A 26,226-nucleotide genomic window follows, 5' to 3' on the forward strand; every position below is an offset into this window, starting at 1 on the left:
TTTGTCTTAGCGCATGTCAGACTAGTGACAAACGTATATTCGTTGTGTTTAAGTCCATTGCTATTGGGGCAATTATGTCGGGAAAAGGACAGAAGAATACGGTTGATTCTGAATGTTGCATGTTTAAAGAACAATGGAGTATGGACTATTTCGTTATCGAATCAGGTAGTAAAGTATTGTGTTTAATATGTAATGAAACTATCGCAGTGCTAAAAGAATACAACATTCATAGACATTATGAAACCAAGCACTTGTCAAACTACTCTCAATTTAGGGGAAAGCTACGTTCAGATCAATTAGAATCCATGACACGTGCTTTATTGTCACTAGTTTATATTTAAGAAGAAAACCGAGAATGAAGCTGCAACAAGAGCCAGGTTCCAAGTGGCACACCTATTAGGAAAACGAGGAAAATCATTTACTAATGGCGAGCTAGTTAAAATATGTATGATTCAAGCATCCAAATATGAATATGCCCAGAAAACGTAGATTTATTTAAGACAATTAGTCTTTCGGCGAACACAGGTGCTCGCAGAATCGAGGACATTGTCAGTAATATAATCTTCCAGCTGAATGAAAAGGCTAAGAAGTTTGAGTGGTTTTCCCTAGCACTTGACGAGTCAACCAATGTTTCCGATACTTCGCAGTTGCTGTTGTTTATTCGCGGGCTCAGCAGTAGTTTTGAAGTTACGGAAGAACTAGCTTCTGTGCATAGTATGCCTGGAACAACCACAGGTGAAGAGATTTTCAAAGAAGTTGAAAAGTCACTCTCTCAATACAACCTGCAATGAAAACAACTGAAGTGCGTTACAACCGATGGAGGTAGAAACATGTGCGGTTCAAAAAAAGGTTTGGTTGGACAAATCTACAAAGCTTGTGAAAGTGCGGGCTGTGCCAAGCCTATGATTCTTCATTGCATTCTTCATCAGCAAGCATTGTGCAGGAAACATTTGGATTTGTCATGCGTTATGGAACCCATAGTTTCAACAGTGAATTTCATTCGCTCACACGGACTTAACCATTGTCAGTTCCAAGCATTTCTGGTGGAAATAGAATCAGAATATCATGATTTGCCCTACCACACTTCAGTTCGATGGCTTAGCTGTGGAAAGGTTTTCTTGCGATTTTTCCAATTTAGAACTGAAATTGAAATGTTCTTAAATAAAAAAACGGACTTCTACCTTTACTCACAAACAGTGAATGGCTTTGGAAATTAGCTTTTTTCGTAGACTTGACCAAGCACATGAATGACTTCAATCTTAGACTACAAGGGGAAAACGGGCCTATCTATGACATGTACACCCAGGTGACAGCATTCAGGCAAAAACTAGTTCTTTTCGAGTCCCAACTGATGAGGGACTGCTTTGCTCATTTTACATGTTGTGAAAAGTTCAACCAGGAAACTCAATCACGATTCCCAGCTAAGTTTGCACAAGAAATCATTTCTGATCTGAAACTACAGTTCCAGGAGCTTTTCTCTGACCTTGATGTGAATGCAGGAGAAATACAGATCTTCCAAAACCCATTTAATTGCGATCTCAAAAAACTGCCACCTGAACTTCAAATGGAAGTGATTGACCTACAATCCAATGACTTGTTGAAGGACAAATATAAGGAAGGAAATCTGGTAGAGTTCTATAAATACCTGCCAAGTGATCAATATGCTCATGTAAAAAACTTTGTCTGTGGATTAATGTCAGTGTTTGGCACTACTTATGTGCGTGAAAAAACATTTTCAATGATGAAATATGTGAAATCCAACTACAGCTCGAGCTTGTCTGATGAATATGTACAATCAATTTTGATGATAGGGTACACTAACTTTGAACCACAGCTAAATGCAATTTTGTCAGAAAAACATCAGTATCATACTTCTCACTAATCCTAAAGTATTTTTTTAAACGATCTTGCATATATTTAATTTTTTCAGTCGCTTCGGCCCAAAATCTAATATGGCCCTTGTCTCAAAGTTTGGAGACCCCTGTTGTAGAGTATTACGAATTACAGTTTATATTTTCAAAAAGATGTTTGACATGCATCTTCTAAATGAATGAAACAAGGTGGATGAGACAGTATCTTTTATTGGACCAACTTCTGGTTGTGAAAGAGACAAGCTTTTGAGCTAACAGACCTCTTCAGGTCTGGGAAAGGCATTCAGACCCTCTCCCCTAACGGCAAGGTGGAAAAGATCACAAGGCACTAACATGTTGTAAAAGATCATTCAAGGTGTGGTTTGAGCATTGGCCTGCTAAATCCAGGGTTGTGAGTTCAATCCTTGAGGGGGCCATTTAGGGATCTGGGGCAAAAATTGGGGATTGGTCCTGCTTTGAGCAAGGGGTTGGACTAGATGACCTCCTGAGGTCCCTTCGAACCCTAACCTTCTATGATTCTAAGTGGATAGTTAACAAGTCTGCAGTCAAAACGCAAAGGAGGATTAGTGCGTGTCAGATTGTTAATGAGTAATGAGCCATAAACCCAATCTCTTAAATTCATGATTTTTAGTGTTTAACAGTGAATTTATGCCCTCAATATCATCTTTTGAAGCGCTGTGCAGGTTTCATTTGATGATGAGGGCAGCATGAGGAGATACAGTGATCATTCTGTGAAAACTCTTCACCCAAGGAGGATATGTTGCTTTTGTCTTTTATCAGTGATTGAAGAGTTCTACGTATCTTGAAAACCTGTCTAACTTACCAACATAAATTAGTCCAATACAAGATATTACCTTACCCCCCTTGTCTAATAACCTGGGGCCAACAGGCCGACCCCAACACCGCCAATAGCTAAACCTGTGTCTGTTTCCCTGCACCCCTAGCTTATGCCTGCAACGCCCCAGCCATGTCCCCTTCCCCAAGCCGCGCGCGCCTCTGGCAGGGGCTTATTTGGGAGGATTTTTCCTACGGCCTAGGCCTTGCCCCAGAACACGGCCGTTGTCCGTCCCGATCTCACATACAAGGACCCGGCCTCCTCCCCTCCGTGAGCCGCGCCCCGCGGCAGGGAGCATTCGGTACTGGGTCGCCGCTACCGCCCAGCCTCCGTCCCCACAGCCCCTGCGCTGCGCCTACAAGAACCCAGCCGACATCTGCCCCGCCCACCCGCACACGCCCTACAACCACCACGCGCCCGCGCTCTACTCAGCCCGAGGGCTTGCCTGACCGCGGGCCACCGCAGATATAGTCACTCCAGCGCATGCGCGTTGCTCCTCTCGCGCTCGCTCTTTCGTCACTTCCTGTCCTTCACATCTGTTTCCGGGTCACTCCCGCTTCAGCTTGAACTGAGGTCGGGTCGGTTTCGTTCTCAGCTCGGTTAGTTCTGTCCCCGGGAGCAGCGCGGTCCTGGCTCTGCTCGCCGGCCGGGGGCCCTGTCTGGTCACCCTGGTGGCGGGGTTCCTGCTCCCCGTGAGTGCTGCCCCCGTGGCTGGGCCGTGGGCCGGCCGGCGCTGGGAGGGGTGATGGGGTCAGGAGGTGGCTGGGGCTGTGGGGGGAGACGAGAAGGAGGAGGGGTCAGTCTGAAATCGAGCGGTGCTGGGGCGGGTAACGCAAGGGGTATTGGGAGGTGTACCAGGGGCATGGGGGGGCGGTTGTGGTGGGTCAGGGCGGTAATTTTGGTCGGAGGGGGGCTGTGGTGGGTCACGGGGGTACGGAGGTTTTGGTCTGGGACCGAGGGAAGTGTGGGTGTAGCTGGGTAATGGGGGCTATTGGGCCGGACTGTAGTTGGGGTGTGGGGTTGTGGTGTCATTGGGGTACAGGCCTAGGTACCCAGCTTAGGTTGCTGAATGAGGCAATGTTCTTTTCTTTAAGACTAAAGATTCCAGGGTGGGTAAAAACTGATATTTTGGGGGGGAAGGGGGAATAGACTTTTAACATTTAAATCATTTTTTTATTGTTTAAATAACAATATGTTTTTCTTGTTAAAAATCTGATTAAAACAAAATCTGAATTTAATGTAAAATATGTTAAGGCCTAAACTTCTTATGACCTCTTAAAACACTTAAATAAAAAAAAAAAAACCGATGCTGAATCCATGAGTTTCTATCAAACACTTATTGTTAAAGGCTTCCTGCCTGTATAAAGGAAGAGTGAGGGGGGAACCATTTCTTTTGAGGTCAAGCTTCATAAATATGGCACAGTAGGTCATGTGTTGCATTAAGGGCTTGATCCTGTAGGGGACTCAGGAACTGTGCTACTGGGTTCAAGAGACTGGCAAAGGCATCACAGGCATTGGAACCTGGTCTGTGACTCTAGAGACCATCATGTATCTCATGATGACCATTCATTGAGCTCGCCTTAGTGGTTTCATACTCCTATTTATAGCTTCTCACTACCTGAGCTCTGACTGAATTCTCAAATTATGAATATTTATAATTCCACCCATCATCAAAACTTTCCTGCTCATAGAAGAACACTTATTTTCCCGGTAACTGCTAGCCCTTGCTTTTGGATGGTTCTGGGCATTCAAGTAAATGGCCCTCCTCTGTCTCCTTGCATACATACACAGCGATACAAACAGAAATTCACTAATTTCTCAACTACATCTCTCTCTCTACACAAACAAAATACTACAGTGCAAAAGCAGAATTTGTGGAAGTGCTAAATCAGCTTTTGACAGCAGTAACCTCTTCTGCAGGTACAGAATGAATTAATTAGTCCAAATAAAGTATTTTAAGTTGAAAAATCAATTGGGAGTTTGAAAAAGCAGGGAGTCATGTCTTTCTCTTCCAGTCTATGAATAAAAACAAGGAGGGAGGGGATGAGATCTACTAGTTTTAAAAGTTTGATGGACAGCCTAAGCAACTTAGGATACTGTTTCATTTTCAAGAGACTTAGGTGTCTAGGAACTTAACTTTCAATTAGGCCAGTGGTTTTCAAACCCCTTGGGGTTTGCAGACTGTGTCTAAGATTTCCAAAGAGTTCAGCATCTCCATTCAAAGTTTTTTAGGGGTTTATAAATGAAAAAAGGTTGAAAATCACTGACATTTAAACATATTTGAAAAATTTCCTAGGCTGACATGAAATCTGTTTAATATACAGTCTACAGCCAAGACTGGCCTTGTGGGCGGGTGACTGCCCAGGTGTCATGGTCAACAGGCAAGGAGTGGGGTGGGCCTGTGGTGCGAGACTAGAATGGAGCTTGGGGAGGCAGCGGGGCCTGAGGATGATGGGGCGGGGAAAGAACCCGGGGAAGCAGCAGGGGTGATGGGTACATTCTGTACTATCTCTACATCTCACAGCCTGACTGTTAAGTGAATTCTGGTGTCAGAGGCACCAAAATACAAGTTTGCACAAGTCCCATTTTCCCTAAAGCCAGTCCTGTCTATAGTTAATCCCTCTGTTCCTTTAATAAATTATTTAGTTGTAAATGTGAAACATGTTTTGATAAGAGAAGTTTATGTATCCAAAATATAAGGTAGTTTTGTTTAATAAAAATAAATTTTATATGATGTGGGTTTAATTAATTCTAATTACCATCCTAATGCAGCTTGACACACGTCATGAGCATAAAGTTAATTATCTAGTAAAAAAAAACCAATACATCATTCACCACTTTCTAACACTAAAAATGTACAGAATCTGCAAATATTAAGCTATATAATTGCTTAAATGTATATAGTTATAGTATATCCTCTGAGGTAACAAAAAGATTTATGAAATTAGTATAAAGGTTTTATTTAGTTTTAAATCAACATATTTTGATGCTTATATCAACCAGTGCGAATGCACCTTTCATTAGAAAGTAACTGATATACAAACGGAAAAGGATTTTTTTTGCTTTTAAATGGAGGCTTTCCGCTTTATTTAAAGTGCTGATTTAAATCAATCCACCCTGAAAGTTTCCATATTGCCAGGTGTGTCTGCATATTACTCTGGTTTGCCAACCATGGTTCCTGCTCCACAAAGTTCTTAAACCTTCTTGAGTTTTATATTGAAGGAGGGGTTAACTTTCTGCATATGTGTTTCTTCAGCCATCTCTGGGTTTGGTGCAAACAGGACTGACAAATGGACTAAGTGAATTTAATAAGAAGTTTTGGTACCTCACTGTCACAAGCTATGTATGTTTTTGTGAGTACGAATGAATTGCTGGAGGGAATTGATGGTGTGAGCATAAATGTTTCTTCATAAACATTTCTTCCTACTAATCTATCTGTGCTATTCATTGATAGTATAAAACTTAAAAAGAAATAGCATCGCTACCTACCTATGTTACTTGAACTATTTCATTTTCTGTTCCCCTTTTCTAGTGTGATATAGTCTATAGAGATCAATAGTGGTAGTTCCTGGTTTAGGGATATGTGATTGGAAGGGGCCTCTTGGGTCTTTGAGTCCAGTCCCTTGCTCTCATAGGCAACCCTGTTATATAATCCCCTTCATAAATGAATCAAGCTCCATTTTACAACTAGCTAAGTTGTTTGTGCCCCCCTCATTAAGGTGCTTTTCCAGAACCTCGCAGTTTATATGTATTTGTTCTTGTGCCAACATTTCTGTTAAATATCTCTTCTCCCTCCCTGTTGTATTTATAGACTGTAATCATATCCCCTCTCAGCCTTTGTTTTTTGCTGAAAAGCCCAAACTCTTTTGGCTGTCTTCAGAAGATAGGTCCTCCAATCCCCTGATTTTCCTTAGTAGCCCTTCTCTGTACCTGTGTCAGTTTGAATTAATCTGTCTTGAATTTGGGTACCAGAATGGTTTGCTAAAGCTCTATAGAACTTCTAGGTAATGCATCTGTAGAAGCTTTTCCAAAGGTTTTCTTTTTTTTTCTTCCGTAGGAGAAATTAATATACAAGGTCTTCGGTACATTCTGTACTACCTCTGACATCTCACAGCCTGACTGTTAAGTGAATGCAAGTAGTGTATAATTTCCTTTGGTGGTAATCAGAATTCCCCCGAGCACATGGCGCAGTGGCCTGACACAGTTAAGGCACATCAGTGTCGTAGCCAACTGTACAAGTGATATGGCTAGCATCATGTCTGACCATCTTTGACTGCCCTAACCTGGGGTCAGGTACCCATTTTACAGTAGAGTGAACTGGAGGTGGCCTTTCAGTGTGAGAGTGAGCAAGACTCGAACCCACAACTTTCAGCACCATAGCCACTCAGCCACTATGCCTGGAGGGCATTTGTCCTTAACTGATATAAGGAACTGTTGCTTACTCAGGAGTGTTATAGGTGCAATTAAATCATGTTGTCTTCTTCTAAGCTTTAACACAGGTGGGCAAACTTTTTGGCCTGAGGGCCACATTGGGGTTCCGAAACTGTATGAAGGGCTGGGTAGGGAAGGCTGTGCCTCCCCAAACAGCCTGGCCCCTTCCCCCTATCCTCCTCCTCTCACTTCCCGCCCCCTGACTGCCCTCCTCAGAACCCCCGACCCATCCAACCCCGCCTGCTCCTTGTTCCCGACTGCCCCCTCCCAGGACCCCCCCGCCCTTAACCACCCTCCATTGAGACCTCACCCCTATCCAACCCCCCACCCCCGCTCCCTGTCCTCTGACTGCCCTGACCTCTATCCAAACCCCCACCCCCTGACAGGTCCCCCGGGACTCCCATGCCTATCCAACCACCCCCTGTCCCCTGACTGCCCCGACCCCACTCCACACCCCCATCCCCTGACAGGCCCCCCCGGGACTCCCACGGCTATCCGACTGCCCCCCGTCCCCTTACTGCCCCCCAGGATTCCCTGCCCCTTATCCAACCTCCCCACCCCCTTACCATGCTGCTCAGAGAACCAGGGCTGGCAGTCACACCGCCCAGCCATGCCGCCAAGCTGCGCAGCAGGAGCTCGCAGCCCCGCTGCTCAGAGGACTGGCGGCATGGCGAGCTGAGGCTGTCGGGGAGGGGGGCTGGCCTCCACAGCTGGGAGCTCCCAGTCCCACGGGCCGTAGTTATCCCACCTCTACTTTAGCAGGTCATGTGCTATTGGACCTTAATGATATAATTATGATTAAACCTGCCAGTCTTTTGTTTCCACTTCCTGTCATTGATGGGGAACTAGAAACAGAGAGGTAGCGCATGTCACTTCTTAGTTAACTTCAGGCACTCAAATTCAACCAGTTATGGAATAACAAGAAGTTCTAAAAAAAAAAAAAAAATCCTTTGTAAAGATTACTTAACAAAGGTAAGGTAGCTCACCTTGTACTGACAACGCTATGCAACTCTTGATTTTTTTTGCTTTCTCAGATAATCATAAAACAAGCAACTGACCAGGCCCCCATTTTCCAGTGAGGGACAGATTAAGTCTCTAATCCTGCAAGCATTTATTTGTGTGAGTTGTCCCCTTGAACTCATTTGAGTTCAGTGGAAGTATTCATTCATAAAACTGTGTGTAAGTGTTTGCAAGATCAAAGTGTAAGTCTTTAAAACTTTGGGATCTAGAGTGTTTCAAAAGGTCTATCCCCTCATTCTCTTACTCTTTCACAGTTTTGCCCTGTGGAGTAGGTTTTTTTAATTAATGGACCAATAGGTTATGTTTACTGATCAAGTTTTGTTTCCTGATCTTCTGTAGCCTTTTCAGTGACGCAAATGTTGCAATTTGTTGTCCAACTGGAACCTGAGGGAAGACAGATGACTTGAAATCCCCTCTAAAGTTATTGACTGATTGCATAAAAAACATGCTTTTTGTCCACCCTGAATTATATTCTAGAAATTTGAAGCTTGATTTTTAGATCTGCGCAGTCTTTTAAAATAACATCTAAGGGTAAACTAAACCTACCTAAATTTTTGTTCTATTTTTCATGTTATGAGACTTTAAAAAGAATTGTTTTCAACGTTTTTCACAGGTTTAACCTCATTTTTTCCTGTAAGCGGTTCACCATCAGAATGAGACTGGTAATTCTTGATGACTATGATTTGGCAAGTGAATGGGCAGCAAAGTACATTTGTAATCGTATTATCCAATTCAAACCAAGCCAGGGAAGGTATTTTACTCTTGGTTTACCAACAGGTAATACTTTTTTTTGTTGTAAACTCATGTAATTCAGTAACTACAGAAATGTTTGGTGCCTGGTTAACCAGAGCAATAGGTGTCTTAGAAATTAGATAGGTACATAATTATATAAAAGTTCAAACATGCCTAATTCAAACTTTAAATGTTATGTTCTTGTAAATATTTCAGTGGGTCATAGTTCAGAAAAGTGGAAAAAACTCACTGAGTTTTTCCCCCTGGGGAGAAGGATAAGGTTTATCACAACTTTAAATATGGAATTGACACTGCGTTTACAAACTAACGTGGTAGCGGAATTGACTTATAAAGAGTTTATCCTTTATAGCTTTGCAAATTCATCTAAAAATGTCTTACTGGCATACAAAACGTTAGAATAATCTTATTTTATGCAGGGAGCACACCTTTGGGATGCTACAAAAAACTGATAGAATATCACAAGAATGGAGATCTTTCTTTTAAATATGTAAAGACTTTCAATATGGATGAATATGTAGGTAAGTTTTATATCTCTCATGTTAAGAAATACTACCTATTCAAATAATTTTTTTCTGCATTAAAACTATAAATCAGATTCTTGTGTTTTGAATAAAGCATAGGACTGAGAGTTGTGAGATTCATGCCTCTGCTGCAAGTTTTGTGTAATTCTACACAAGTTTCTTTAACCTCCCTGCTGCTCAATGTCTTCATCTTCAAAATCAGAATAATACTTACCCAACTGAAGTGGACGTTGAGGCTAATTCAATGTTTGTGAAGTGTTTGAAACTTCCTTATTAAAGGTACTTAGGAACAGATTATTGGGCCAAAATTTCCTGTGTCTTATATTTTGTATAGTCATGCATGTCTGTGCAAAGTGAGTGTATACATACATAAGAAGAAAAGGAGTACTTGTGGCACCTTAGAGACTAACCAATTTATTAGAGCATAAGCTTTCGTGAGCTACAGCTCACTTCCTCAGTGAGCTGTAGCTCACGAAAGCTTATGCTCTAATAAATTGGTTAGTCTCTAAGGTGCCACAAGTACTCCTTTTCTTTTTGCGAATACAGACTAACACGGCTGTTACTCTGAAACCTGTACATACATAAGGTGCCTGGAAATGGAGAATCATAGCCAGTCTATAAAATGCTTCAGTTTATTTGATCTGGTGAGACAGAATTTAAGAAATTCACTGCATATTTCTTGCCCAGCATATGTTTTAATGTAAATCTGGAAGTTTAATTTGAGTAAAATCCATTTACATTTCGTTTTAAATGTTTCCAGGGCTTCCAAGAAATCATCCAGAGAGTTACCACTCTTATATGTGGAATAAATTCTTTAAGCATATTGACATAGATCCTAATAATGCTCACATCCTTGATGGGAATGCTCCAGACCTACAGGCAGAGTGTGATGCATTTGAAAAAAAAATTGAAGAAGCTGGGGGAATTGATCTGTTCGTTGGAGGTATGAGAAAACACTTAGCAGTGATCGCTAGTCATAGTTTTAATACATGTATTGAATCCCTTTATGTCATCACTTCCAAAACGTATCTACAAATGTATTTCATTTTGACACAGACAGTTTAAGAAAGGGAGGCTTCTACTACTAACATGGAGAATCAGTTTGAACCAGAAATTATAGAAGTGTTAGTGTCCAAATTTTAATAACTAATTTAATAGCATACTAGCTTTGACTCTTGCCTTATTTTTTTATTAATAAGTAAGGAAACTCTACCATGAATCTTTTCTTACAATATTTGTAGCCTTATCAGGAACCCTGAATCACTGACTTTTTTTTTTTTTTTTTGGTCTTGTTAAGGCATTGGTCCAGATGGCCACATTGCTTTCAATGAACCAGGATCAAGTTTGGCTTCAAGAACAAGGTTAAAGACTTTAGCAATGGACACCATTTTGGCAAATGCTAAATACTTTGATGGAGACTTATCTAAAGTGCCAACTATGGCACTAACTGTTGGTGTTGGTACAGTGATGGATGCTAGAGAAGTAAGAACTCATTGTTAGTTTAATTTGCATGTGTCTGTATTCAGAATGCTATGACAAAGCTGCATCAGTAAAATTACATGCAATGTTACTTTTTGTCATTGGAAATCATATTAGAGCTAATGCGAAGGATCTTGAAATGAATAAATCACCAGTTAACAGTATATTACTGAATCTGCAACTAGATTTCAATAAGTTTTTATTTATTAATTAGAGGTTTACTTAAACTGGGCATCTGGTAGTAAGCAATTATTACAAGTTTTTGTGGCTTCTTTAGAATGCTATGAATGGATACATTTCTTAATGGTGACATGTTCATTCCTTATAACGTAAACATGGCAACATATCAGTCTAAGCATTTAGGTGCTCCATTGAGAAGGCCCATAGGAAGTATAGGATCCTTTTTAACAGTGCCTGGTTTTTCAGACTTTTTAAATGTTAACACCAATAATACTCTGCTCTTCCAAACCATTTCTGAACCAGTTCCCCAGCATTGATTTGCATACATGGGGAAAGTGTTTTCTGTGTTATCTCAGGGTGAATTTAAACCAATATAATTGTACTGGCATCACCCCGTGACATATTATGGTATTCTGGGATTTTTTTCAGTTTAGCTTATGTTGCTTTAATAGAGGCTTGGTCTCTACTAAAGAGTACCACACTTACAGCAGAATAAGTGGGTCAACATGACAGTTATACAGATTGAAGTTATACCAGTATAACTAGTCAAATTTACCTGTACAGACCACTGTGCTTTTGGAGACCCCTTTCAGATGAGATTTAAAAGAGAGATCCTGATCACTTATGATGACTATAGAACCTGTAGAATTCTTCATTTACAAAAAAAAAATCGAAGTGTCTTGGCCCTATTCTCATTCATATTGTCAACCTAAATTCACCCTGTAATTTTAATAGGGAATTATAGAATTAACCACTCTGAAACTCCTGCTTAGGTTTCCTGTGCAGCTGTTACTGTTTCTTCCCAGAGGTGGCTATTTCAGTGATGGCTAAGCTAATCCTGTGTATAGTTTCTGTATTTTTTTTAAAAGCCACATCTGGTTTTATTTTATATAAAAATACTGTAAGATTTTTATTATAAGGAAGACTTGTACAGCCATCTATGGAACTGTGAAATAAGTGTCAGGTAATGTTCTGAATGTCTTCTTGGCCTGGCTTACTGAGACAATAAGTACATTACTGGTAGAGTTACTAGAACTTGATATCTTAGCTTTTACTGGTCACCTTTAGTAACTGTATAGTTAGGGGCTGTTGCATGAAAGTCTAAACCAAAGGGGTTTTCTGGCATACTTTCTGACTTTCGCTAAGCACTACAGTAGTAGTAGTAATAATAATGAATACTCTGGGTAATTGCGTTGAATGATATCTGTACGTGTAGATGTGTCATCTTGAGTGAGGCACTTCTGGCAGTTCTTGACCGTTAGGTATCACCTTTTTTTGGCTGACATCTCATAATGTGGAGTCAAGTGGGAACATGTTAGTGCTTGGATATTAGATATGATGATGGGCACGTTAAAATATGCAGGTATATTTTTCTCTGAAAAGTGGTAGGTTTTCAGTAGAGTATAAGTTAAAGAACTGTTCATCTTAAGATGTTTAAATATTGTAGGTTTCCATTATCTAACTAGTCATTAAAAACTGATTCGGGAATTTAAGGTAAATGGAAAACTCACTCTCTTTTGTGTGTGTGTGTGTGTGTGTTGTTTTTTGTGTTCATCTTCCAGGTTATGATTCTCATAACAGGTGCCCATAAAGCTTTTGCTTTGTACAAAGCAATTGAAGAAGGGGTCAGTCATATGTGGACAGTTTCTGCTTTCCAGCAGCACCCCCGCACGATCTTCGTATGTGATGAAGATGCTACTTTAGAACTAAGAGTTAAAACTGTGAAATACTTCAAAGGTGAGCACTGAATTGAAACAGAATAGGTTCTTGTGTGACTAATAAGTTAAAAATGACTGGGGGTTAAATTCTAGTCTCCAAGTACAACATGTACAATTGAAAATAGTTGCCATATTCAAATATGAAATGCTGAACTCTGTATTTGAATATAATATACAGACGCTTCCCGGGTTACACAAGACCCAACTTACACAAATTCGCACTTACGGAAAAAGTTCCTTAAGCTAGAAATAGGAAGGGTGGGTTTTTTTTGGTTTTGTTTTTGTGGGTTTTTTTGCTTAACGTTCAGGTATACATTTCTGACTTACGCAAAATTCGAGTTACGCAAGGCTTTCCAGAACGGAACAGTTGCGTAAGTCGGGGATCAGAGTAGCAGCCGTGTTAGTCCGTATCCGCAAAAAGAAAAGGAGGACTTGTGGCACCTTAGAGACTAACAAAGAGCGTCTGTAATACAGTGGCTAAGCAGCTTAGCTGCATTCCTTTCATGCAAAAAGCAAAGTACAGAATCCTTCTTTAATATGTCCCTCGTGTAAACTTTCTTTGATGTAATCTATATCCTTTGCTACTTGCAATTTAATATATTAGCCATGTGCATCAACAGCAGCATCTTGGAGACCTGACTTTACAGGACATAGCTTTTTGGTGTAATTTGTTGATTTCAGAAACACTGCAAAGTGAAATTCAGGTTATAGAAAAATTTGATAAATAATGGAGATTAATCCCAAATCATTTCAAGCTGCTGCTTCTGTTATGGTTTGCTGTATATTTCCGTTTTTGACTTATTTGTTGTGCATTTGTTCAGTAAACCAGAATTTTGAAGTTGCTAAGGCCCAAATGTTTTATTCAAGCCTTCGAAATCATTTGTGAAGACATTTTGTCTACTATGTGTTTTCTATAACTAAATCTGCACTATGTAATCTAGTGAGATTCCTATGTTGGCTTTATATGTCAATAATTAGATCAAGTATATTTAGCATAAAGCGGTTTTCTGAGCACTAATTGCACTACCTTGTTTGTTTGATCCTTAATGCAATTTCAATGAGTGCCTTTTCTTAATTATACTTACATAAATTGCTGCTTATAACAAAGTTGTTTCACAGCAATCAGGTTTGTTTTATTGTTCTCTTACTAATTAGGCTATGGATGTTGAGGATAAGAAATTCGTGTAATCATTTTCCCAGTCTTAATGTTACGGTAGATAGAAATTGAAGTTTGTTTATTTTTTGAACCTCTTTCTCTCCAGGGCATGAACACTTACTATTTTGAGGTGTCCATGAGATCTGGGCTGCTGGCTTTTTAACTTTAATTGAAAGTATTTTTTTCTTCTAAACGCACAATTCAATGGACACTGTCAACTTAAGAAAGGCCACATTTTGGGATTTCCACAAGCCACTGGGCTTTCTTTTTACCACAATATCATTGGTAGCTCACTTCTTGACTTAAATTATGAGTATCTCATTACTCTGTTATGTGTATATTTTGGCTATTCGTTGAAAAAGTAAATTTAGTGTTTATCAGTGTCGAACTTCTATTGAATGTAGTTTTTATCATTAGTCTTTGTAATCTAGAATTCTAGTCAAGATTGCCTGGATATACTGAATACTAAAACTGCTTCCTTTGACTCAATGCACTAGTTCACATAGCTCTTGATTAATAATCTTGTCACTTACAAACTTAGTAACATATAAGTAGACTTACGACATTAATGGGAATACCGCTCTCACATATATATATATATATAGATACATATATCGTGTGTATGAATAGGTGTTCATACTTTTTCTTAATTACTCTGATCAGTTACACTATAATGTACTGCTTCTTTGTGTATGTAATTTTTAGAAATATTGTTAATCATTTTAAACTTACAACCTCAACTTATACATGGAGAGACAGACGGTTTTCTCACTTTAGGCCACAGAGGAAAGGCAATGTCAGCCAGGATTAGTAATTAGGAGTTTCTTAATCCTGGTCTTCTGATTAACTCTTTTCGGGGCCTCAATAGATAGGTTTCAAAAATGCCTATCCTATTTGTTTCACTTACCTACCACCCTCTCACCATCTCCAAAACTTTGAGTCATTTTTGTAAAATTTCAGATATGTGGTACTATACCTCAAACTATAGCACAGTAACATCTGCATTATGGTTTATAGAGATAAGTCAATAGTAACTGGAGCAGCTAGTTCTAATTGTAGCCCCTCGTCCTCTTTTCACTCATTCATAACTTTCCAAAAACCTCAAGTTTTTGGGTTGCAGTCTTCCATACTTGATGTCTAACAATGTTTTTTAGAAAGTACATGGGTGGGGGGAAGGTGAACTTTTCATCTGCTTTTGTTGTAGAATGCAAAAACTTAATGAATGCCCAAAACAAATAACCAGACTCTTAATCTGGTTACAGCAAAATCAGTTGAACTCTGAACACTGGCATATAAATAATCCTCATAGGAGCGGAGTGAATGCTTTAAGTTCTTAAACTTTTAAGAGCACTTTTAAAATGTGTACACACAGAAAACTTCTGAATCTGTAGGATACACACTTTAGGAAAGAAGGACTCTGGTTGCCTGCACAACTCAGGAAGTGTATAGTTTCCAACAGAGGTTAACAGGAAAGTGGACAGTCCAATTGCTCTCAGTTCACTGGGCCCTTATCCAAGCCATCCAGTAATTTAAGCCTCTTCTCCTCCTCCAGGTAATGTTTTAAATGCATAATCATTTGGATCAGCTGTTTCAAGTACCTTGGGCTTTTTGCCCCAGAATGGACTGGGGCTTGTAAAATCTAGGAATCGTGAAATCTGGAACCAGGAAGTGGGTCCCCAGCTGGTACCTCTTGGGAGGGTGATCCTGATGCTAAACTCTGCTGCCCTTGTGGAGAATGGATCTTCACTCTGCTCTCCTCTAATATGTAGAGCTTGTAAATATCAGACTCGTGCCTCTAAACGTGCTCTCCCTGAAATGCACATCTACTAATGGGAAAATTAAATATGCTTCATAAAAGCAGCAGTGCAGTACTTATCTAAAAATACTATTTGTTCCTTTGGGAAACACAAATTGGGGCATATGCTCCCTCTCCCCTTTTTTCAAAAAGAGAACCAGGCAATCAAATGCAAAAACTGTAGATGCAAATTTAAAGTATGGCTCCACTCTGAAGAACAACACACAGAGAACTTGTTGCCGGAGATACCGTGAAGGCTAAAACTTATAGCTGCATTCAAAGAAAGAACTAGATAAGTTCATGGTCCATAAATGACTATTAGCCAGGATGGAACACTATGTGGTGAGTGCCCCTAGCCTATGCCAGAAGCTGGGAGTGGATGACAGGATGGAACACTCAGTGATTGCCTGTTCTGTTCATTCCCTCTGAAGCACCTGGCATTGGTCACTGTGGGAAGACAGGATATAGGGCTAGATAAACCATTAGTCTGACTCAATGTGACAGCTCTCATGTTCTAAGAGTTGCTTAAGTGTCACTGTGGGTTTCTCTGTGTATCAACCATCTTTTGTATCAAACGCATTCAGTTAACATATTCCTACTTACTTTTTTTTTAACTGCTAGCCCTACAACTATAGCCTTGGCTCTGGGCTTGGCTTTTTCCACTTCTCACATCAGCACTAGTAATAAAGATTCTTCAGAATAAGTAATATATGCTTCGTTAAACCTGAGCAAGTCCACTGTCCTCAGATAATGTGTTTAGGAGAATGTGTATAATCATATTGCCTTCATTAGGTTTACACAGAAAGAACTGACTGAAGTTTAGTAAACAATTCTCTTGATCAGCCACAAAATGGAACTGGATCTTTAGCTCGATTTCCTAATTGTATCGGTGCCAAAGTGTTAACATGAGTGAAAATTAGTAAGAATTGCACTTTGACATTAAATGAATTGATGACCTTGAATGACATTAAATGAGCAGACTGTGCATAAGCAGGTTCTTCGATATGATTCCTTTTCAAAGTAATCCATGATAAAAGGTTGCATACTTGAACATTAAAGGAAATACATATTACTGTTTCTGTAGCAAGTTAATTGACCACTTCATATGTATGTAAATATGTTCTATTTGTATATTCTTGACCTTTCAGATAATTGGTCTTTGTTCTGAGAGTTTGATACCATAAGGTGTAGTCATAAACATCTTCAGGCTGTTATGAGCATATCAAAGTATCGTATAAATTCTGGTGGTGAAAAACTATAGATTAAGAGAATCATGCAACAATATTGTGCACTCTCTAACTTGGACATAAACCCACAGCTATTTTTGTTGGTCTTTATCAGTGTGTACTTGAAATTAAATTGAAACAAGTCTTAAATAATGGTCCTGCATGCATATCTGATTACAGAATTGGTACATTTCCCATTCATGTCCCTATTCAGTTCGTTCATATGTAATCGTGGTATAATGTCCACAAATAATACAGGAACAACATGTTGCTCCTTCAGCCTAAGTGAATGAATAGCTAGGTGCCAGTATAGAGTTGATCTTAAATTTTTTTTTGAGTGCCCATTCTGCTTTTCTCTAGTTCAGTGCATATGTTAATGTATATACCTATGTGCAGTTAAAAACAGCAAACAAACAATGTAGATAGGAAATGTGTGCTGATAACTAATGTAAAACAGGCACTGTTGCTTTTTCCCCCCAAGGTTTAATGCATGTTCACAATAAACTTGTGGACCCACTGTACAGTATGAAAGAAGAAAACTGAAGAAGGAATTGAGGAACTCCATGTGGGTAAACACCATTTTTAGGTAGCAGACAAACTTACTGCTATGCAATATGCTGAAAACTGGCTAAAATGGGAAATCTTAAGTACTGTATTTTTTAAAAAATCCAGTATCTCTATTTACATTCCATCTCTATACATTGTTGTATTGTGCATTTGTTTTAATATTTTGTATATGTGACTTCATTAGCTGCTACAGTAAGTAAACAAGAATAGAGCAAATGTAAATGGCAGTTACATACTATGAGAAATAAACAGCAGTGTACTGTTTGACTGTGTGGGAGAAAATTATACTTTAGCTTAAGCAGAAGTCCACGGCTCCACCAGTACAAGATACACTTCTCATTTTTTCGTCTCTCACTATAGGCAAAATGCTTTTGGGCATGTCAAATGTTATGGACTTGTAACAGATGCACAACTTTGCTTATGAAGTGCTCTGTTTATATCTAATACGCATTGAACTTTTGCACTTTGGTAGCCTTAAATTAATCTTATACCAATAGCTTCTGGGCATTTAAGTCCTACTGTACAATACTCAGGCATATAAAAGTATGAAAACTGCCTAAAAATAGAGGACCCTTTCAAACAGTTACAATAACTTATTCAATTATGTGCATATTATACTTCTGCCATAGCACTTTTGTTACATGTTTCAAGTTTATTTAGGAATTTTATATTTTGGTAATTATGAACTCTATAGATAATGAATACAGTCAGTATGTTCCTTTTTGGAGATGAATGGCCTAGTTACATGATGTTGTGATCCAATAATTGTAAAGGGAGGTTAATTGCAGTAAGAATGCCTAAAAATCCAGATGGCTAGTATTGAAACAAGTCTGAATGTAAACAGAACCACTTTGCAGTACGTTAGTTTGCTATAAATGTTGAACTGTTACTAAGAGTGCCACTCTTTTCTACTGTTACTCTAAGTAAAGCTTAAATTCACAAAAACCTTACCATGTTTGTTTTGTTTTTGATGTGAGCTGTAGTCTGAGAATAAACATTTCAGGTTTCAAAAACAAAGGATTAGTGAAAGGATAGTGTACCTTTCTCTAGATATGGGCAAAGCTAACATATTGTGCCAGACCAGCTCCTTTATGCCAGCAGTAAATTCCCTTTTAAAATATCCACTGAAAGAGATGGGCTGGATCTGATGGTATGTTCCTCTTCATCTATTGTAATATTTAAATAGTCTTGGCTTTCAAAATAGTAATTTTCTACAGTGGGGAAAAAAAATGTTCCTTTAACTATAAATCCACATTTATGGCTAACAGGCACTGGCCGGTAAACGGCTGTTTTTCTGCCTCTCTCCTTTAAAACACATACTTAAGTAAAATTTGCTATTAAAGCATCAAACACAAATCAAGTATACCAGCCTCTTGTTAACTATTGCTATATAGAAACTAAATGCAAAAATAATCTTTCCTGCTCAAGTACTTCATACTTCAAATTCTCACTTTGCTGGAGTGGCTGAAGAATCCTACTTTAACACCTCCAGAAAGATTTAAGTGTGGTCCACCCTACACTGAACTGTGTGTGAGCACGCTGAGGATTTTACATGCTTCAGATTCTGTTTTTTTGCTATTGCAGCATTCATCTACTACCAGGGTTCTCAAAAGTGGGGGTCACAACCCCTTAGGGGGCTTGCAAGGTTATGTGAGGGGTCACAAGCTGTCAGCCTCCACCCCCAAATCCTGGTTCACCACCATCATTTATAACAGTGTTAAATATAAAGTTTTTAATTTACAAGGAGGGGGGAAGAGGGTCATACTCAGAGGCTTCCTGGGTGAAGGAGGGTCACTAATACAAAAGTTTGAGAACCACTGATTATTAAAACTGGCCAAACAGCTGCTGGTTTATGCAGTTTTTCTAAAATAGCAGCTTGTGAAGACAAGTTGTGAAAAGGATTAATTTCAATCCTCTGGCTGAGAATACTCTCTCACAGTAATAGTAACATGATTGTTTTATAGCTGTAATTAAAGTTTGACACTACCCCTCTTTTGGTATTGTTTAGATTAAAACAGGAGGTCATGTGTAACCTTCTCCTAATCTGTTCACTTTAAAACACTGCATGAAACAAGTTTTCTATTCAAAGGACACTTGTCCCTCAATTTGTCTGGAGTGCATCAAGTTTAGTTGGAGCCTAATACAGAATAGCTGGCTTCTCACCTGTAGTAAAACCTCTTTGCTCAAGTCATGTCCTATAACACTTCCACAGAGCAGGATGTCCCCTTCAACAGGCTGGAATTAAGGATTTCATTCCTGTAAGCATGACAGTTTTCTAAACTGTGTTTTAGAGGTTGTTCCTAACCTTATGTTACTAAGGTGAGGCATGTTATACCATTTGCTGAATGTGGGTGAGCTCCCTCTACAGACAGAGCTAGAAACATCTACCCTTACTTCCTAAGAAGCAAACTAAAGACTAATTATGCAACTCCTCTCTGCCCCCCCCCCCCATTTTTGAAACAAACATCAGAAAATTAAGCACCTCATACTTGTCTTTCACATTCTTGCCATAAATTAGGTGTATGTCTTCACTCTGACCTAGATAAGGGGTATGCCCTCTGTGCTGCCACTTACCTGTATCCATGAAATAGGTGATAGGAAAGGGAATTACATGGGATCAGTAATGCCCAGTACCTAGTCTTCTACAGTTGCTGTTTTCAGAAGCCTTGAGGTCTCCTAATATTGAGCCAACTCTCTGTGTTGAGGTATATGATCTCTCCTAATTGTCAGTTCCTAAATGACTGTTTTACACTTGCTGGTGGAGTAACAGTCTAGCTTGTTTCACTACTGTGGAGCTGGTGTGCCCTTTTCCTTGTACTTACATAAAAATCAATTATATTGCCCTGACCTTCAAATAATGTACTTCCAGGAATTTGAGATCTAAAGTGCACCATCTATTACTTCTTGTGTGCAGAGTTAGAAAAGGAAGTTGGGGGTTGGCCACACCTGCAGTGCTTTAAAGCAAGCTCCTCCTGGGCCTGGATTCCATAATCACCCACAGTCATTCTAGCTGAATTTCACTGTACACATTACAAAATAATGTATGGTAATAAAATCTGAAATGTAGACTTCAAGTACATTCTTCCAATTAAAATTTGTTCCCCATATAGCTGTAGCCATATGTACAAAATTAAATATGATAAGATAACACAAACATACCCCCAGCAATAAGTTATACATTAACCTCATCCTGTCATTTGCCCAGCAAAAGCTAGATAGAAGCATCAGAGTTGCAGAGTTTTGGTCTCCAATTATTTTTCAGATTGTCTCTTTAGAACACTTATAAAGGCATCTTTTGGCACTTCCACATTGCCAATTTTCCTCATCTTTTTCTTTCCTTCTGCTTGCCTCTTCAAAAGCTTCATTTTCCGTGTAATATCTCCACCATACTATTAAAAAGGAAAGATGTGTTAACTTGGTATATGGTATAGATAGTACAGTATAAAAAACAGTAAGAGCTGTGCAATACAGTATCAGTAGCTATTTAGCCATCAGTTTTTGAAAAGACTAATTATATTAGATGTAACCTCAGGTCAAATCTAACTCCCACCACTCATCCTAAATTATCAATATTTAAGAGGGAGAAGAGGAGCCAGTGAACAACCTGTAATTTAAGCATTTACACAGGCAGGAGCTTCCATCATCTCATTTATCACATGAGGTATCTACCATCACTAAGGAAAGTAAAGGGTTCTTCTGTAACTTATGTCCTTAGACCTCTGACAAGCATAATCAATTTTTTCTGTAATTCTCTCTAGTTCTGTGAACAGTTATGCACTACATCCTTGAATCTGTATTATCTTGGTTAAGCCATGAAAAACCCAAAGTCAAGTCTAGTCACAACGAGTCTCTACAGGGAAACTGTTTCACAATAACTCACCCAAGTCATTCGGGAAAGACTGAGGGATAGTGAATTTGAGACTCTTAGGTATACAGTAGATGTGCAGCTTTGAAAAAGCTGTCAGTTTCTCTAAACCACAGCGTAAATATAGTGCAAGCAGACAACAGAATCAGTATCAGAAAACTGTATTTTAGAATAAAGGGAAAATTGTATTTTAGAATGAAAATCTAAACAACATAATTGTATAAATAAGAGGACCTTGTCACTGGAGCTTGAAAGTGAGAGGGACAAGTGAGCCAGAAAACAGCAAAGTACAAAAATGAAACAGTGTGGTACGGAGAGGGACATGGGAGAGTAAAGAGATGGACCATATCCCCCTAGCTGGACCACTGAAAGTGTCTATATTCAAATATCAGAAATACCCCCCTCCCCGAATTGAAAAATACCTACGCATTTTGCCACAACGTTCTTTCTGTAAGCTTTCACTCTGTAGGAGAGAAGATACCATATACTATCTGTATACATCATCAACATGTCAGTACATTTCCAACACACAAGCCCTAATACATTCCAAGAAGTAGCCAGTACTAACCCAAATCTATGGGTGGCAAAATGTTTTTAGGTAGTTTGTCTAGGATGCTTGGGTATTGTCATACAGATCACTAGTGTTTCTTTTAAAATCCTCCAGTCCAAGTCAGCTAGGAGGCTAAGCCTCAAACTGTCTGATATTTTTGAATTCTGGAAGCATCCATTAAAGGGTATATATAAAAATAACTAGCACAGTACAATCCCTTTTCTAGTTAATGATCTTACCTGTGACTTATTTCAAATTGACTAGCACTCAAAACTTTACAATACTGTCACTAAGCAAAAAATAGAACCTAATGGAGCCAGTGGCACAGTGTTATTGCAAATGAACTGATGACAATGCCCTACCATCTGTATGATTAGCTTATTAAATAGGTGCTATGATTCTTACTATTCATACATTTTAGAATCTATTTCCACTTAGGACCCAAAAGCCACCCAGGGTTATTTATTTACCACTACCCAAATCCCACAATCCTTTGCAGCTACAAAAGCTGACTGCACTGGGGTCATGCCAAGAAACCATGGTTAGTTTGGAGTGGGAGTACTGTAGGTGCTGGCAGGGGAACAGCTAGCTTGCAGAGCCTGCATTAGACTTCCCTTGGAGTGAGTATGTGGAAACAACTACCTTTGCTCAGTCCCCGGGGTCCTAGTGTTCACCACGTACTCAGCACTGTGACCTGATTTTGTTGGAGAGAAACTATTCTACCCGTCACACTCCCTTGTGATTTACTGTGCTTGATCCATTAAGAAACATTACCTGGTTTTATACTGAATAAAATTACAATATGATAATTCAACTTTACTGCCATCAAAAGAATATTAGATTCAAATCTGAAGATCGAATATTTGTTTTATTTTGGGAGACTAGTACTATATATATGAGAGAAAAAAAATGTAGGCCACCACAAGTAATTTTCCCACTGGCTGCAGGTGAGGGCCAGCACCTTCTGCTGTTTACCCCTAAACAGACTAGATTTTACAACAAAATCTGTTTGTTTATGGCTGAAGGGACAAATTTTAAAAATATTTAAAAACAAATAAAACATTTCCTCATCATCATATCTTAAAAAGATAGCTAAAGCCAGGGAAAAAAGGTGTAACTTACGTTTCTCTTGCAATGACTTTGCTGCCAAGAGCAGCCTGGATGGCTATTTCAAACAACTGTCTAGGAATAGCATCTTTTAAACGTTCACACATGGCTTTGCCAACAGCATAAGCTTTGTCTCTGAAAGGGAAATTCACTACTGTTTTCTGAGAGAATAATGCAGTCTGAGAGAAAACACTTGAGAATCATCATAAACAGTTTTCTAGACAGTAAGTATTGTTCCTGAAAAGGGTCTATTTCCCTATTAAAATCAAAGATATTCTGATCCTAGCAGAATACTCTATCCAAGGTGAGGAGAAAGACCATTGCACCTGCAGCCTATCAGTTCATATAAGATAAATGATAATTTGATTACATTAACAAAGCGCTTTTCAAATAATCTTCAGTAATTAAATGTGTAGACTGTTATAAAACATGTATCATATTGAATACTTAACCCAAATAAGTTTAGTATAGTTCAGAGCATTTTGATATAAAGGTATATAATTTGAGAATTCTGGTCCTTTTTTGACTTCCTCAAATCCCTGGACTCTATATTAAAGTTAATAATGCTGTGATAGCAAAGAGAATGTGTTTGGCTAGCCTGGGGGTATGTTTGGAAGAAATTCAACTTGTCTCAGGGGTTTGAGATGGGAGGATTTTATTTGTGGAAGATAAGAAGTGTGGGTGATAATGTGTTGAAGGGGAACACATTTTTGGGGGTGAGGTGGAGAACTTCAATTGGCATGCTTGTACATCTTTTGTTTTTAAAAAATGTATAGCTCAGACTTTGGCTAGGAACTTAATAAACTGAAATAAAAGGGCTGCCTCTATAGATTGAGGCATAATCCAGACACACACAAAATAAGATTATAATTTCAGCAGTTATTTCTTAGATTTTTACAAGGGGAGGTGGATGTTTAATCTTTTAGAGGTTTAATAGGTCAGTACAGTCCTCTCAAACATTTACTCACAAAACAGTTACGTTCAGAAACATTTTTAAATGTTTCTCTTAACTTATTAGTAGACATTATCTAAAGGCATTCAGCACTAGCACATATTTCAGATTTTGAAAGCATGAAATGACAGAGATAGCAAATTTACACTGAAAAGCTCCAAAAGGGCTAGAAGACAAAGCTATATGTTGACAGTTTTGTTGTGGTCTGGAAAAAAAAAATAATAATTTTATATTGTCCTGTATCAAAACATTTTATAGCAAGCAGTAGCTGAAAATATATGCTTTACAGAGTTTGATAGAGCAACATTTGAGCTTCCCTTTATCTGTACAATAGATAGATGCAGTAAAATAAATAGCTGCAGTTTAACGCTATAAATATATATATTTAAGATGCGTATGGGTGTGTATATTTATGATAGGTGATGCTGGTAGCAATCCCCGTATTTAGGTTACATAACACTTTCCATTATAACATATGCAATCTAGTTACAGCGTGAGGAGAGAGATTGAAAGATGCAGCGATAAGAGGAAATGATACTGAGTGGGATTTAAGTGTCAATTTTAGGATAACGGGAACAATGATTTTAAGGTTAGTTCTGATGAAAGGAAGCAGTTCAGGAGTGAGTTCCCAAATAGAGAAGTACCTGTTTAAAAGCAATAATCAACTACAAAGATGCAGATGAGAGATAAAATACCAATTTTTTAGGAACAATATGAACAAGTGGGAAAATGAGTAGGCATAGGCTTAATGTGAGAGACTAGGGAACCCATGGAAAATTCTGAAAGCCAGAAGATTAAATCAGAGAGAGTTGATTGCAAGGATGAATGAAACAATCTTCCTGGAGCAAGACAGTTTTGCTTTGTTATTCTGACCCTCTGAAGTTAAGAAATCAAAGAATTTAGGAAAGATTGTAGTTTGTCATAACAGAAAATAACTAAAGTGTAAATATGAATTTCAGCAACTGCAGATTAAGGTTCAGACATCTTGGAAGGAAGAGAAAAACTAAAAGAAGAGGAGAATTAAGGACACTAGTAAAGACAGCAGTTGGAAGAACAAGTGGAAAGTTGTAACGAGAGGAACACAACCAGAACATCATGTACTGCAGGAAGTTGCAACAGGACACCTGACTTTACAATGTATACGTTCCTCTGCAGCTTCAAAATGTTGCATCTAATATCTCGTTACAAAATTAAACTGAGATAATATTAAATTTACATGGCATTGATGTAATCTGGAGCATGAAACAACGGACAACTTTCAATTATGTACCTTTGGTAAGTTTGCTTCTCTTATTTTCAACAATCCTCTCCACAAGATCTGTGTCCCCTTTTTTAAGCTCTCTTCAAATGATTAACACTTTTTTTCCTTAATGTGAACCTTTTGCTTCTAGGCAATTACCTGTCCTCCTTTTTACAACTTCCACTTCCTGTTTTTCTAGTTAAGTATTTGCATCTCTTTCTAAAAATCACAAATATGTGATTCTTAACATCTCTCTTCCTTTGCAGATCATTCCTGAAGGTGGTTGCAGGATGAAATCCTCACTGCTTTTTCACTAATATATGCTGAAAATATAAAGCAGCAGCATTTTCATTCACTGATTGGGATTCTCCAGTTCATCTACTTACTTGTGTACAACAGTTCCCAATTCTTCAACAGAGTTTCCATTTAAAAGAATATCCATTTTGACAAGGTCTGCTGCCTGGTATCCTGCATCTTCATAATCAAAACTAAAGGAAAAAAAAAAAGTCAACTGCAACCTTGTAATTGATACTATAGTCTCTACTCCAGGAATCTTTTAGACCTTTAGCATTTGTTTTGTATACACATTTTAATAAAACACTTGGATTTTCATTACAGGAGGAGTACTGCAATTTTTAACCATATTTTAATAAATCCGTTCTCTCTCCAAAACTGAATGATAAGTACACTGTGCGCAAAAGCTTGTTCTAAAACGCAGGCAGGAAGGCAGCACCCTTTCTTCTAGCTACTGAACAGGGGTTAGTCTCATATAGACTCATAGACATTAAGGTCAGAAGGGACCATTATGATCATCTAGTCTGAGCTCCTGCACAATGCAGGCCACAAAATCTCACCCACCCACTCCTGTAACAAACCCCTGACCTATGTCTGAGCTTCTGAAGTCCTCAACTCGTGGTTTAAAGACTTCAAGGTGCAGAGAATCCTCCAGCAAGTGACCTG

The 26,226-nt window shown here is 38.8% G+C and overlaps 2 protein-coding genes across 10 annotated transcripts in view; one reads left to right on the forward strand and one right to left on the reverse strand.

Moving 5' to 3' along the window:
* Positions 1 to 3,231: 3,231 nt before the first annotated feature.
* GNPDA2 (glucosamine-6-phosphate deaminase 2) lies at positions 3,232 to 25,881 on the forward strand. Of its 8 annotated transcripts, none has more exons than XR_012158679.2 (9): positions 3,847 to 6,838; positions 8,771 to 8,934; positions 9,327 to 9,428; positions 10,192 to 10,374; positions 10,729 to 10,913; positions 12,653 to 12,827; positions 17,467 to 17,571; positions 24,986 to 25,301; positions 25,533 to 25,881. XR_012158679.2 is itself a non-coding variant. In XM_073342137.2 (8 exons), coding segments are annotated over exons 2-8 (873 nt in total). In that variant the 5' UTR covers positions 3,243 to 3,398; positions 6,764 to 6,836; the 3' UTR covers positions 17,529 to 18,497. The 8 variants fall into 8 exon arrangements, 5 of the variants coding, with proteins under 5 accessions (XP_073198244.1, XP_073198238.1, XP_073198242.1 ...); XR_012158680.2 differs by having other exon boundaries at positions 17,467 to 17,550; XM_073342137.2 differs by lacking the exons at positions 24,986 to 25,301; positions 25,533 to 25,881 and adding an exon at positions 3,243 to 3,398 and having other exon boundaries at positions 6,764 to 6,838; positions 17,467 to 18,497.
* GUF1 (GTP binding elongation factor GUF1) overlaps positions 9,978 to 26,226 on the reverse strand; it is a 57,705-nt gene continuing 41,456 nt past the window's right edge. For both annotated transcript variants that reach the window (XM_073342134.2, XM_078852567.1), the window contains 4 exons: positions 25,653 to 25,754; positions 23,090 to 23,209; positions 21,844 to 21,880; positions 9,978 to 20,941 (listed from right to left, as the gene is read on the reverse strand). In XM_073342134.2, coding sequence (XP_073198235.1) covers positions 20,804 to 20,941; positions 21,844 to 21,880; positions 23,090 to 23,209; positions 25,653 to 25,754 — 397 coding nt within the window. In that variant the 3' untranslated portion in view covers positions 9,978 to 20,803. The remainder of the gene's footprint in view (positions 20,942 to 21,843; positions 21,881 to 23,089; positions 23,210 to 25,652; positions 25,755 to 26,226) is intronic.

This window comes from Lepidochelys kempii, chromosome 4 (genome assembly GCF_965140285.1).
Source record: "Lepidochelys kempii isolate rLepKem1 chromosome 4, rLepKem1.hap1, whole genome shotgun sequence".
In the NCBI taxonomy this organism is placed as follows: Eukaryota; Metazoa; Chordata; order Testudines; family Cheloniidae; genus Lepidochelys; species Lepidochelys kempii.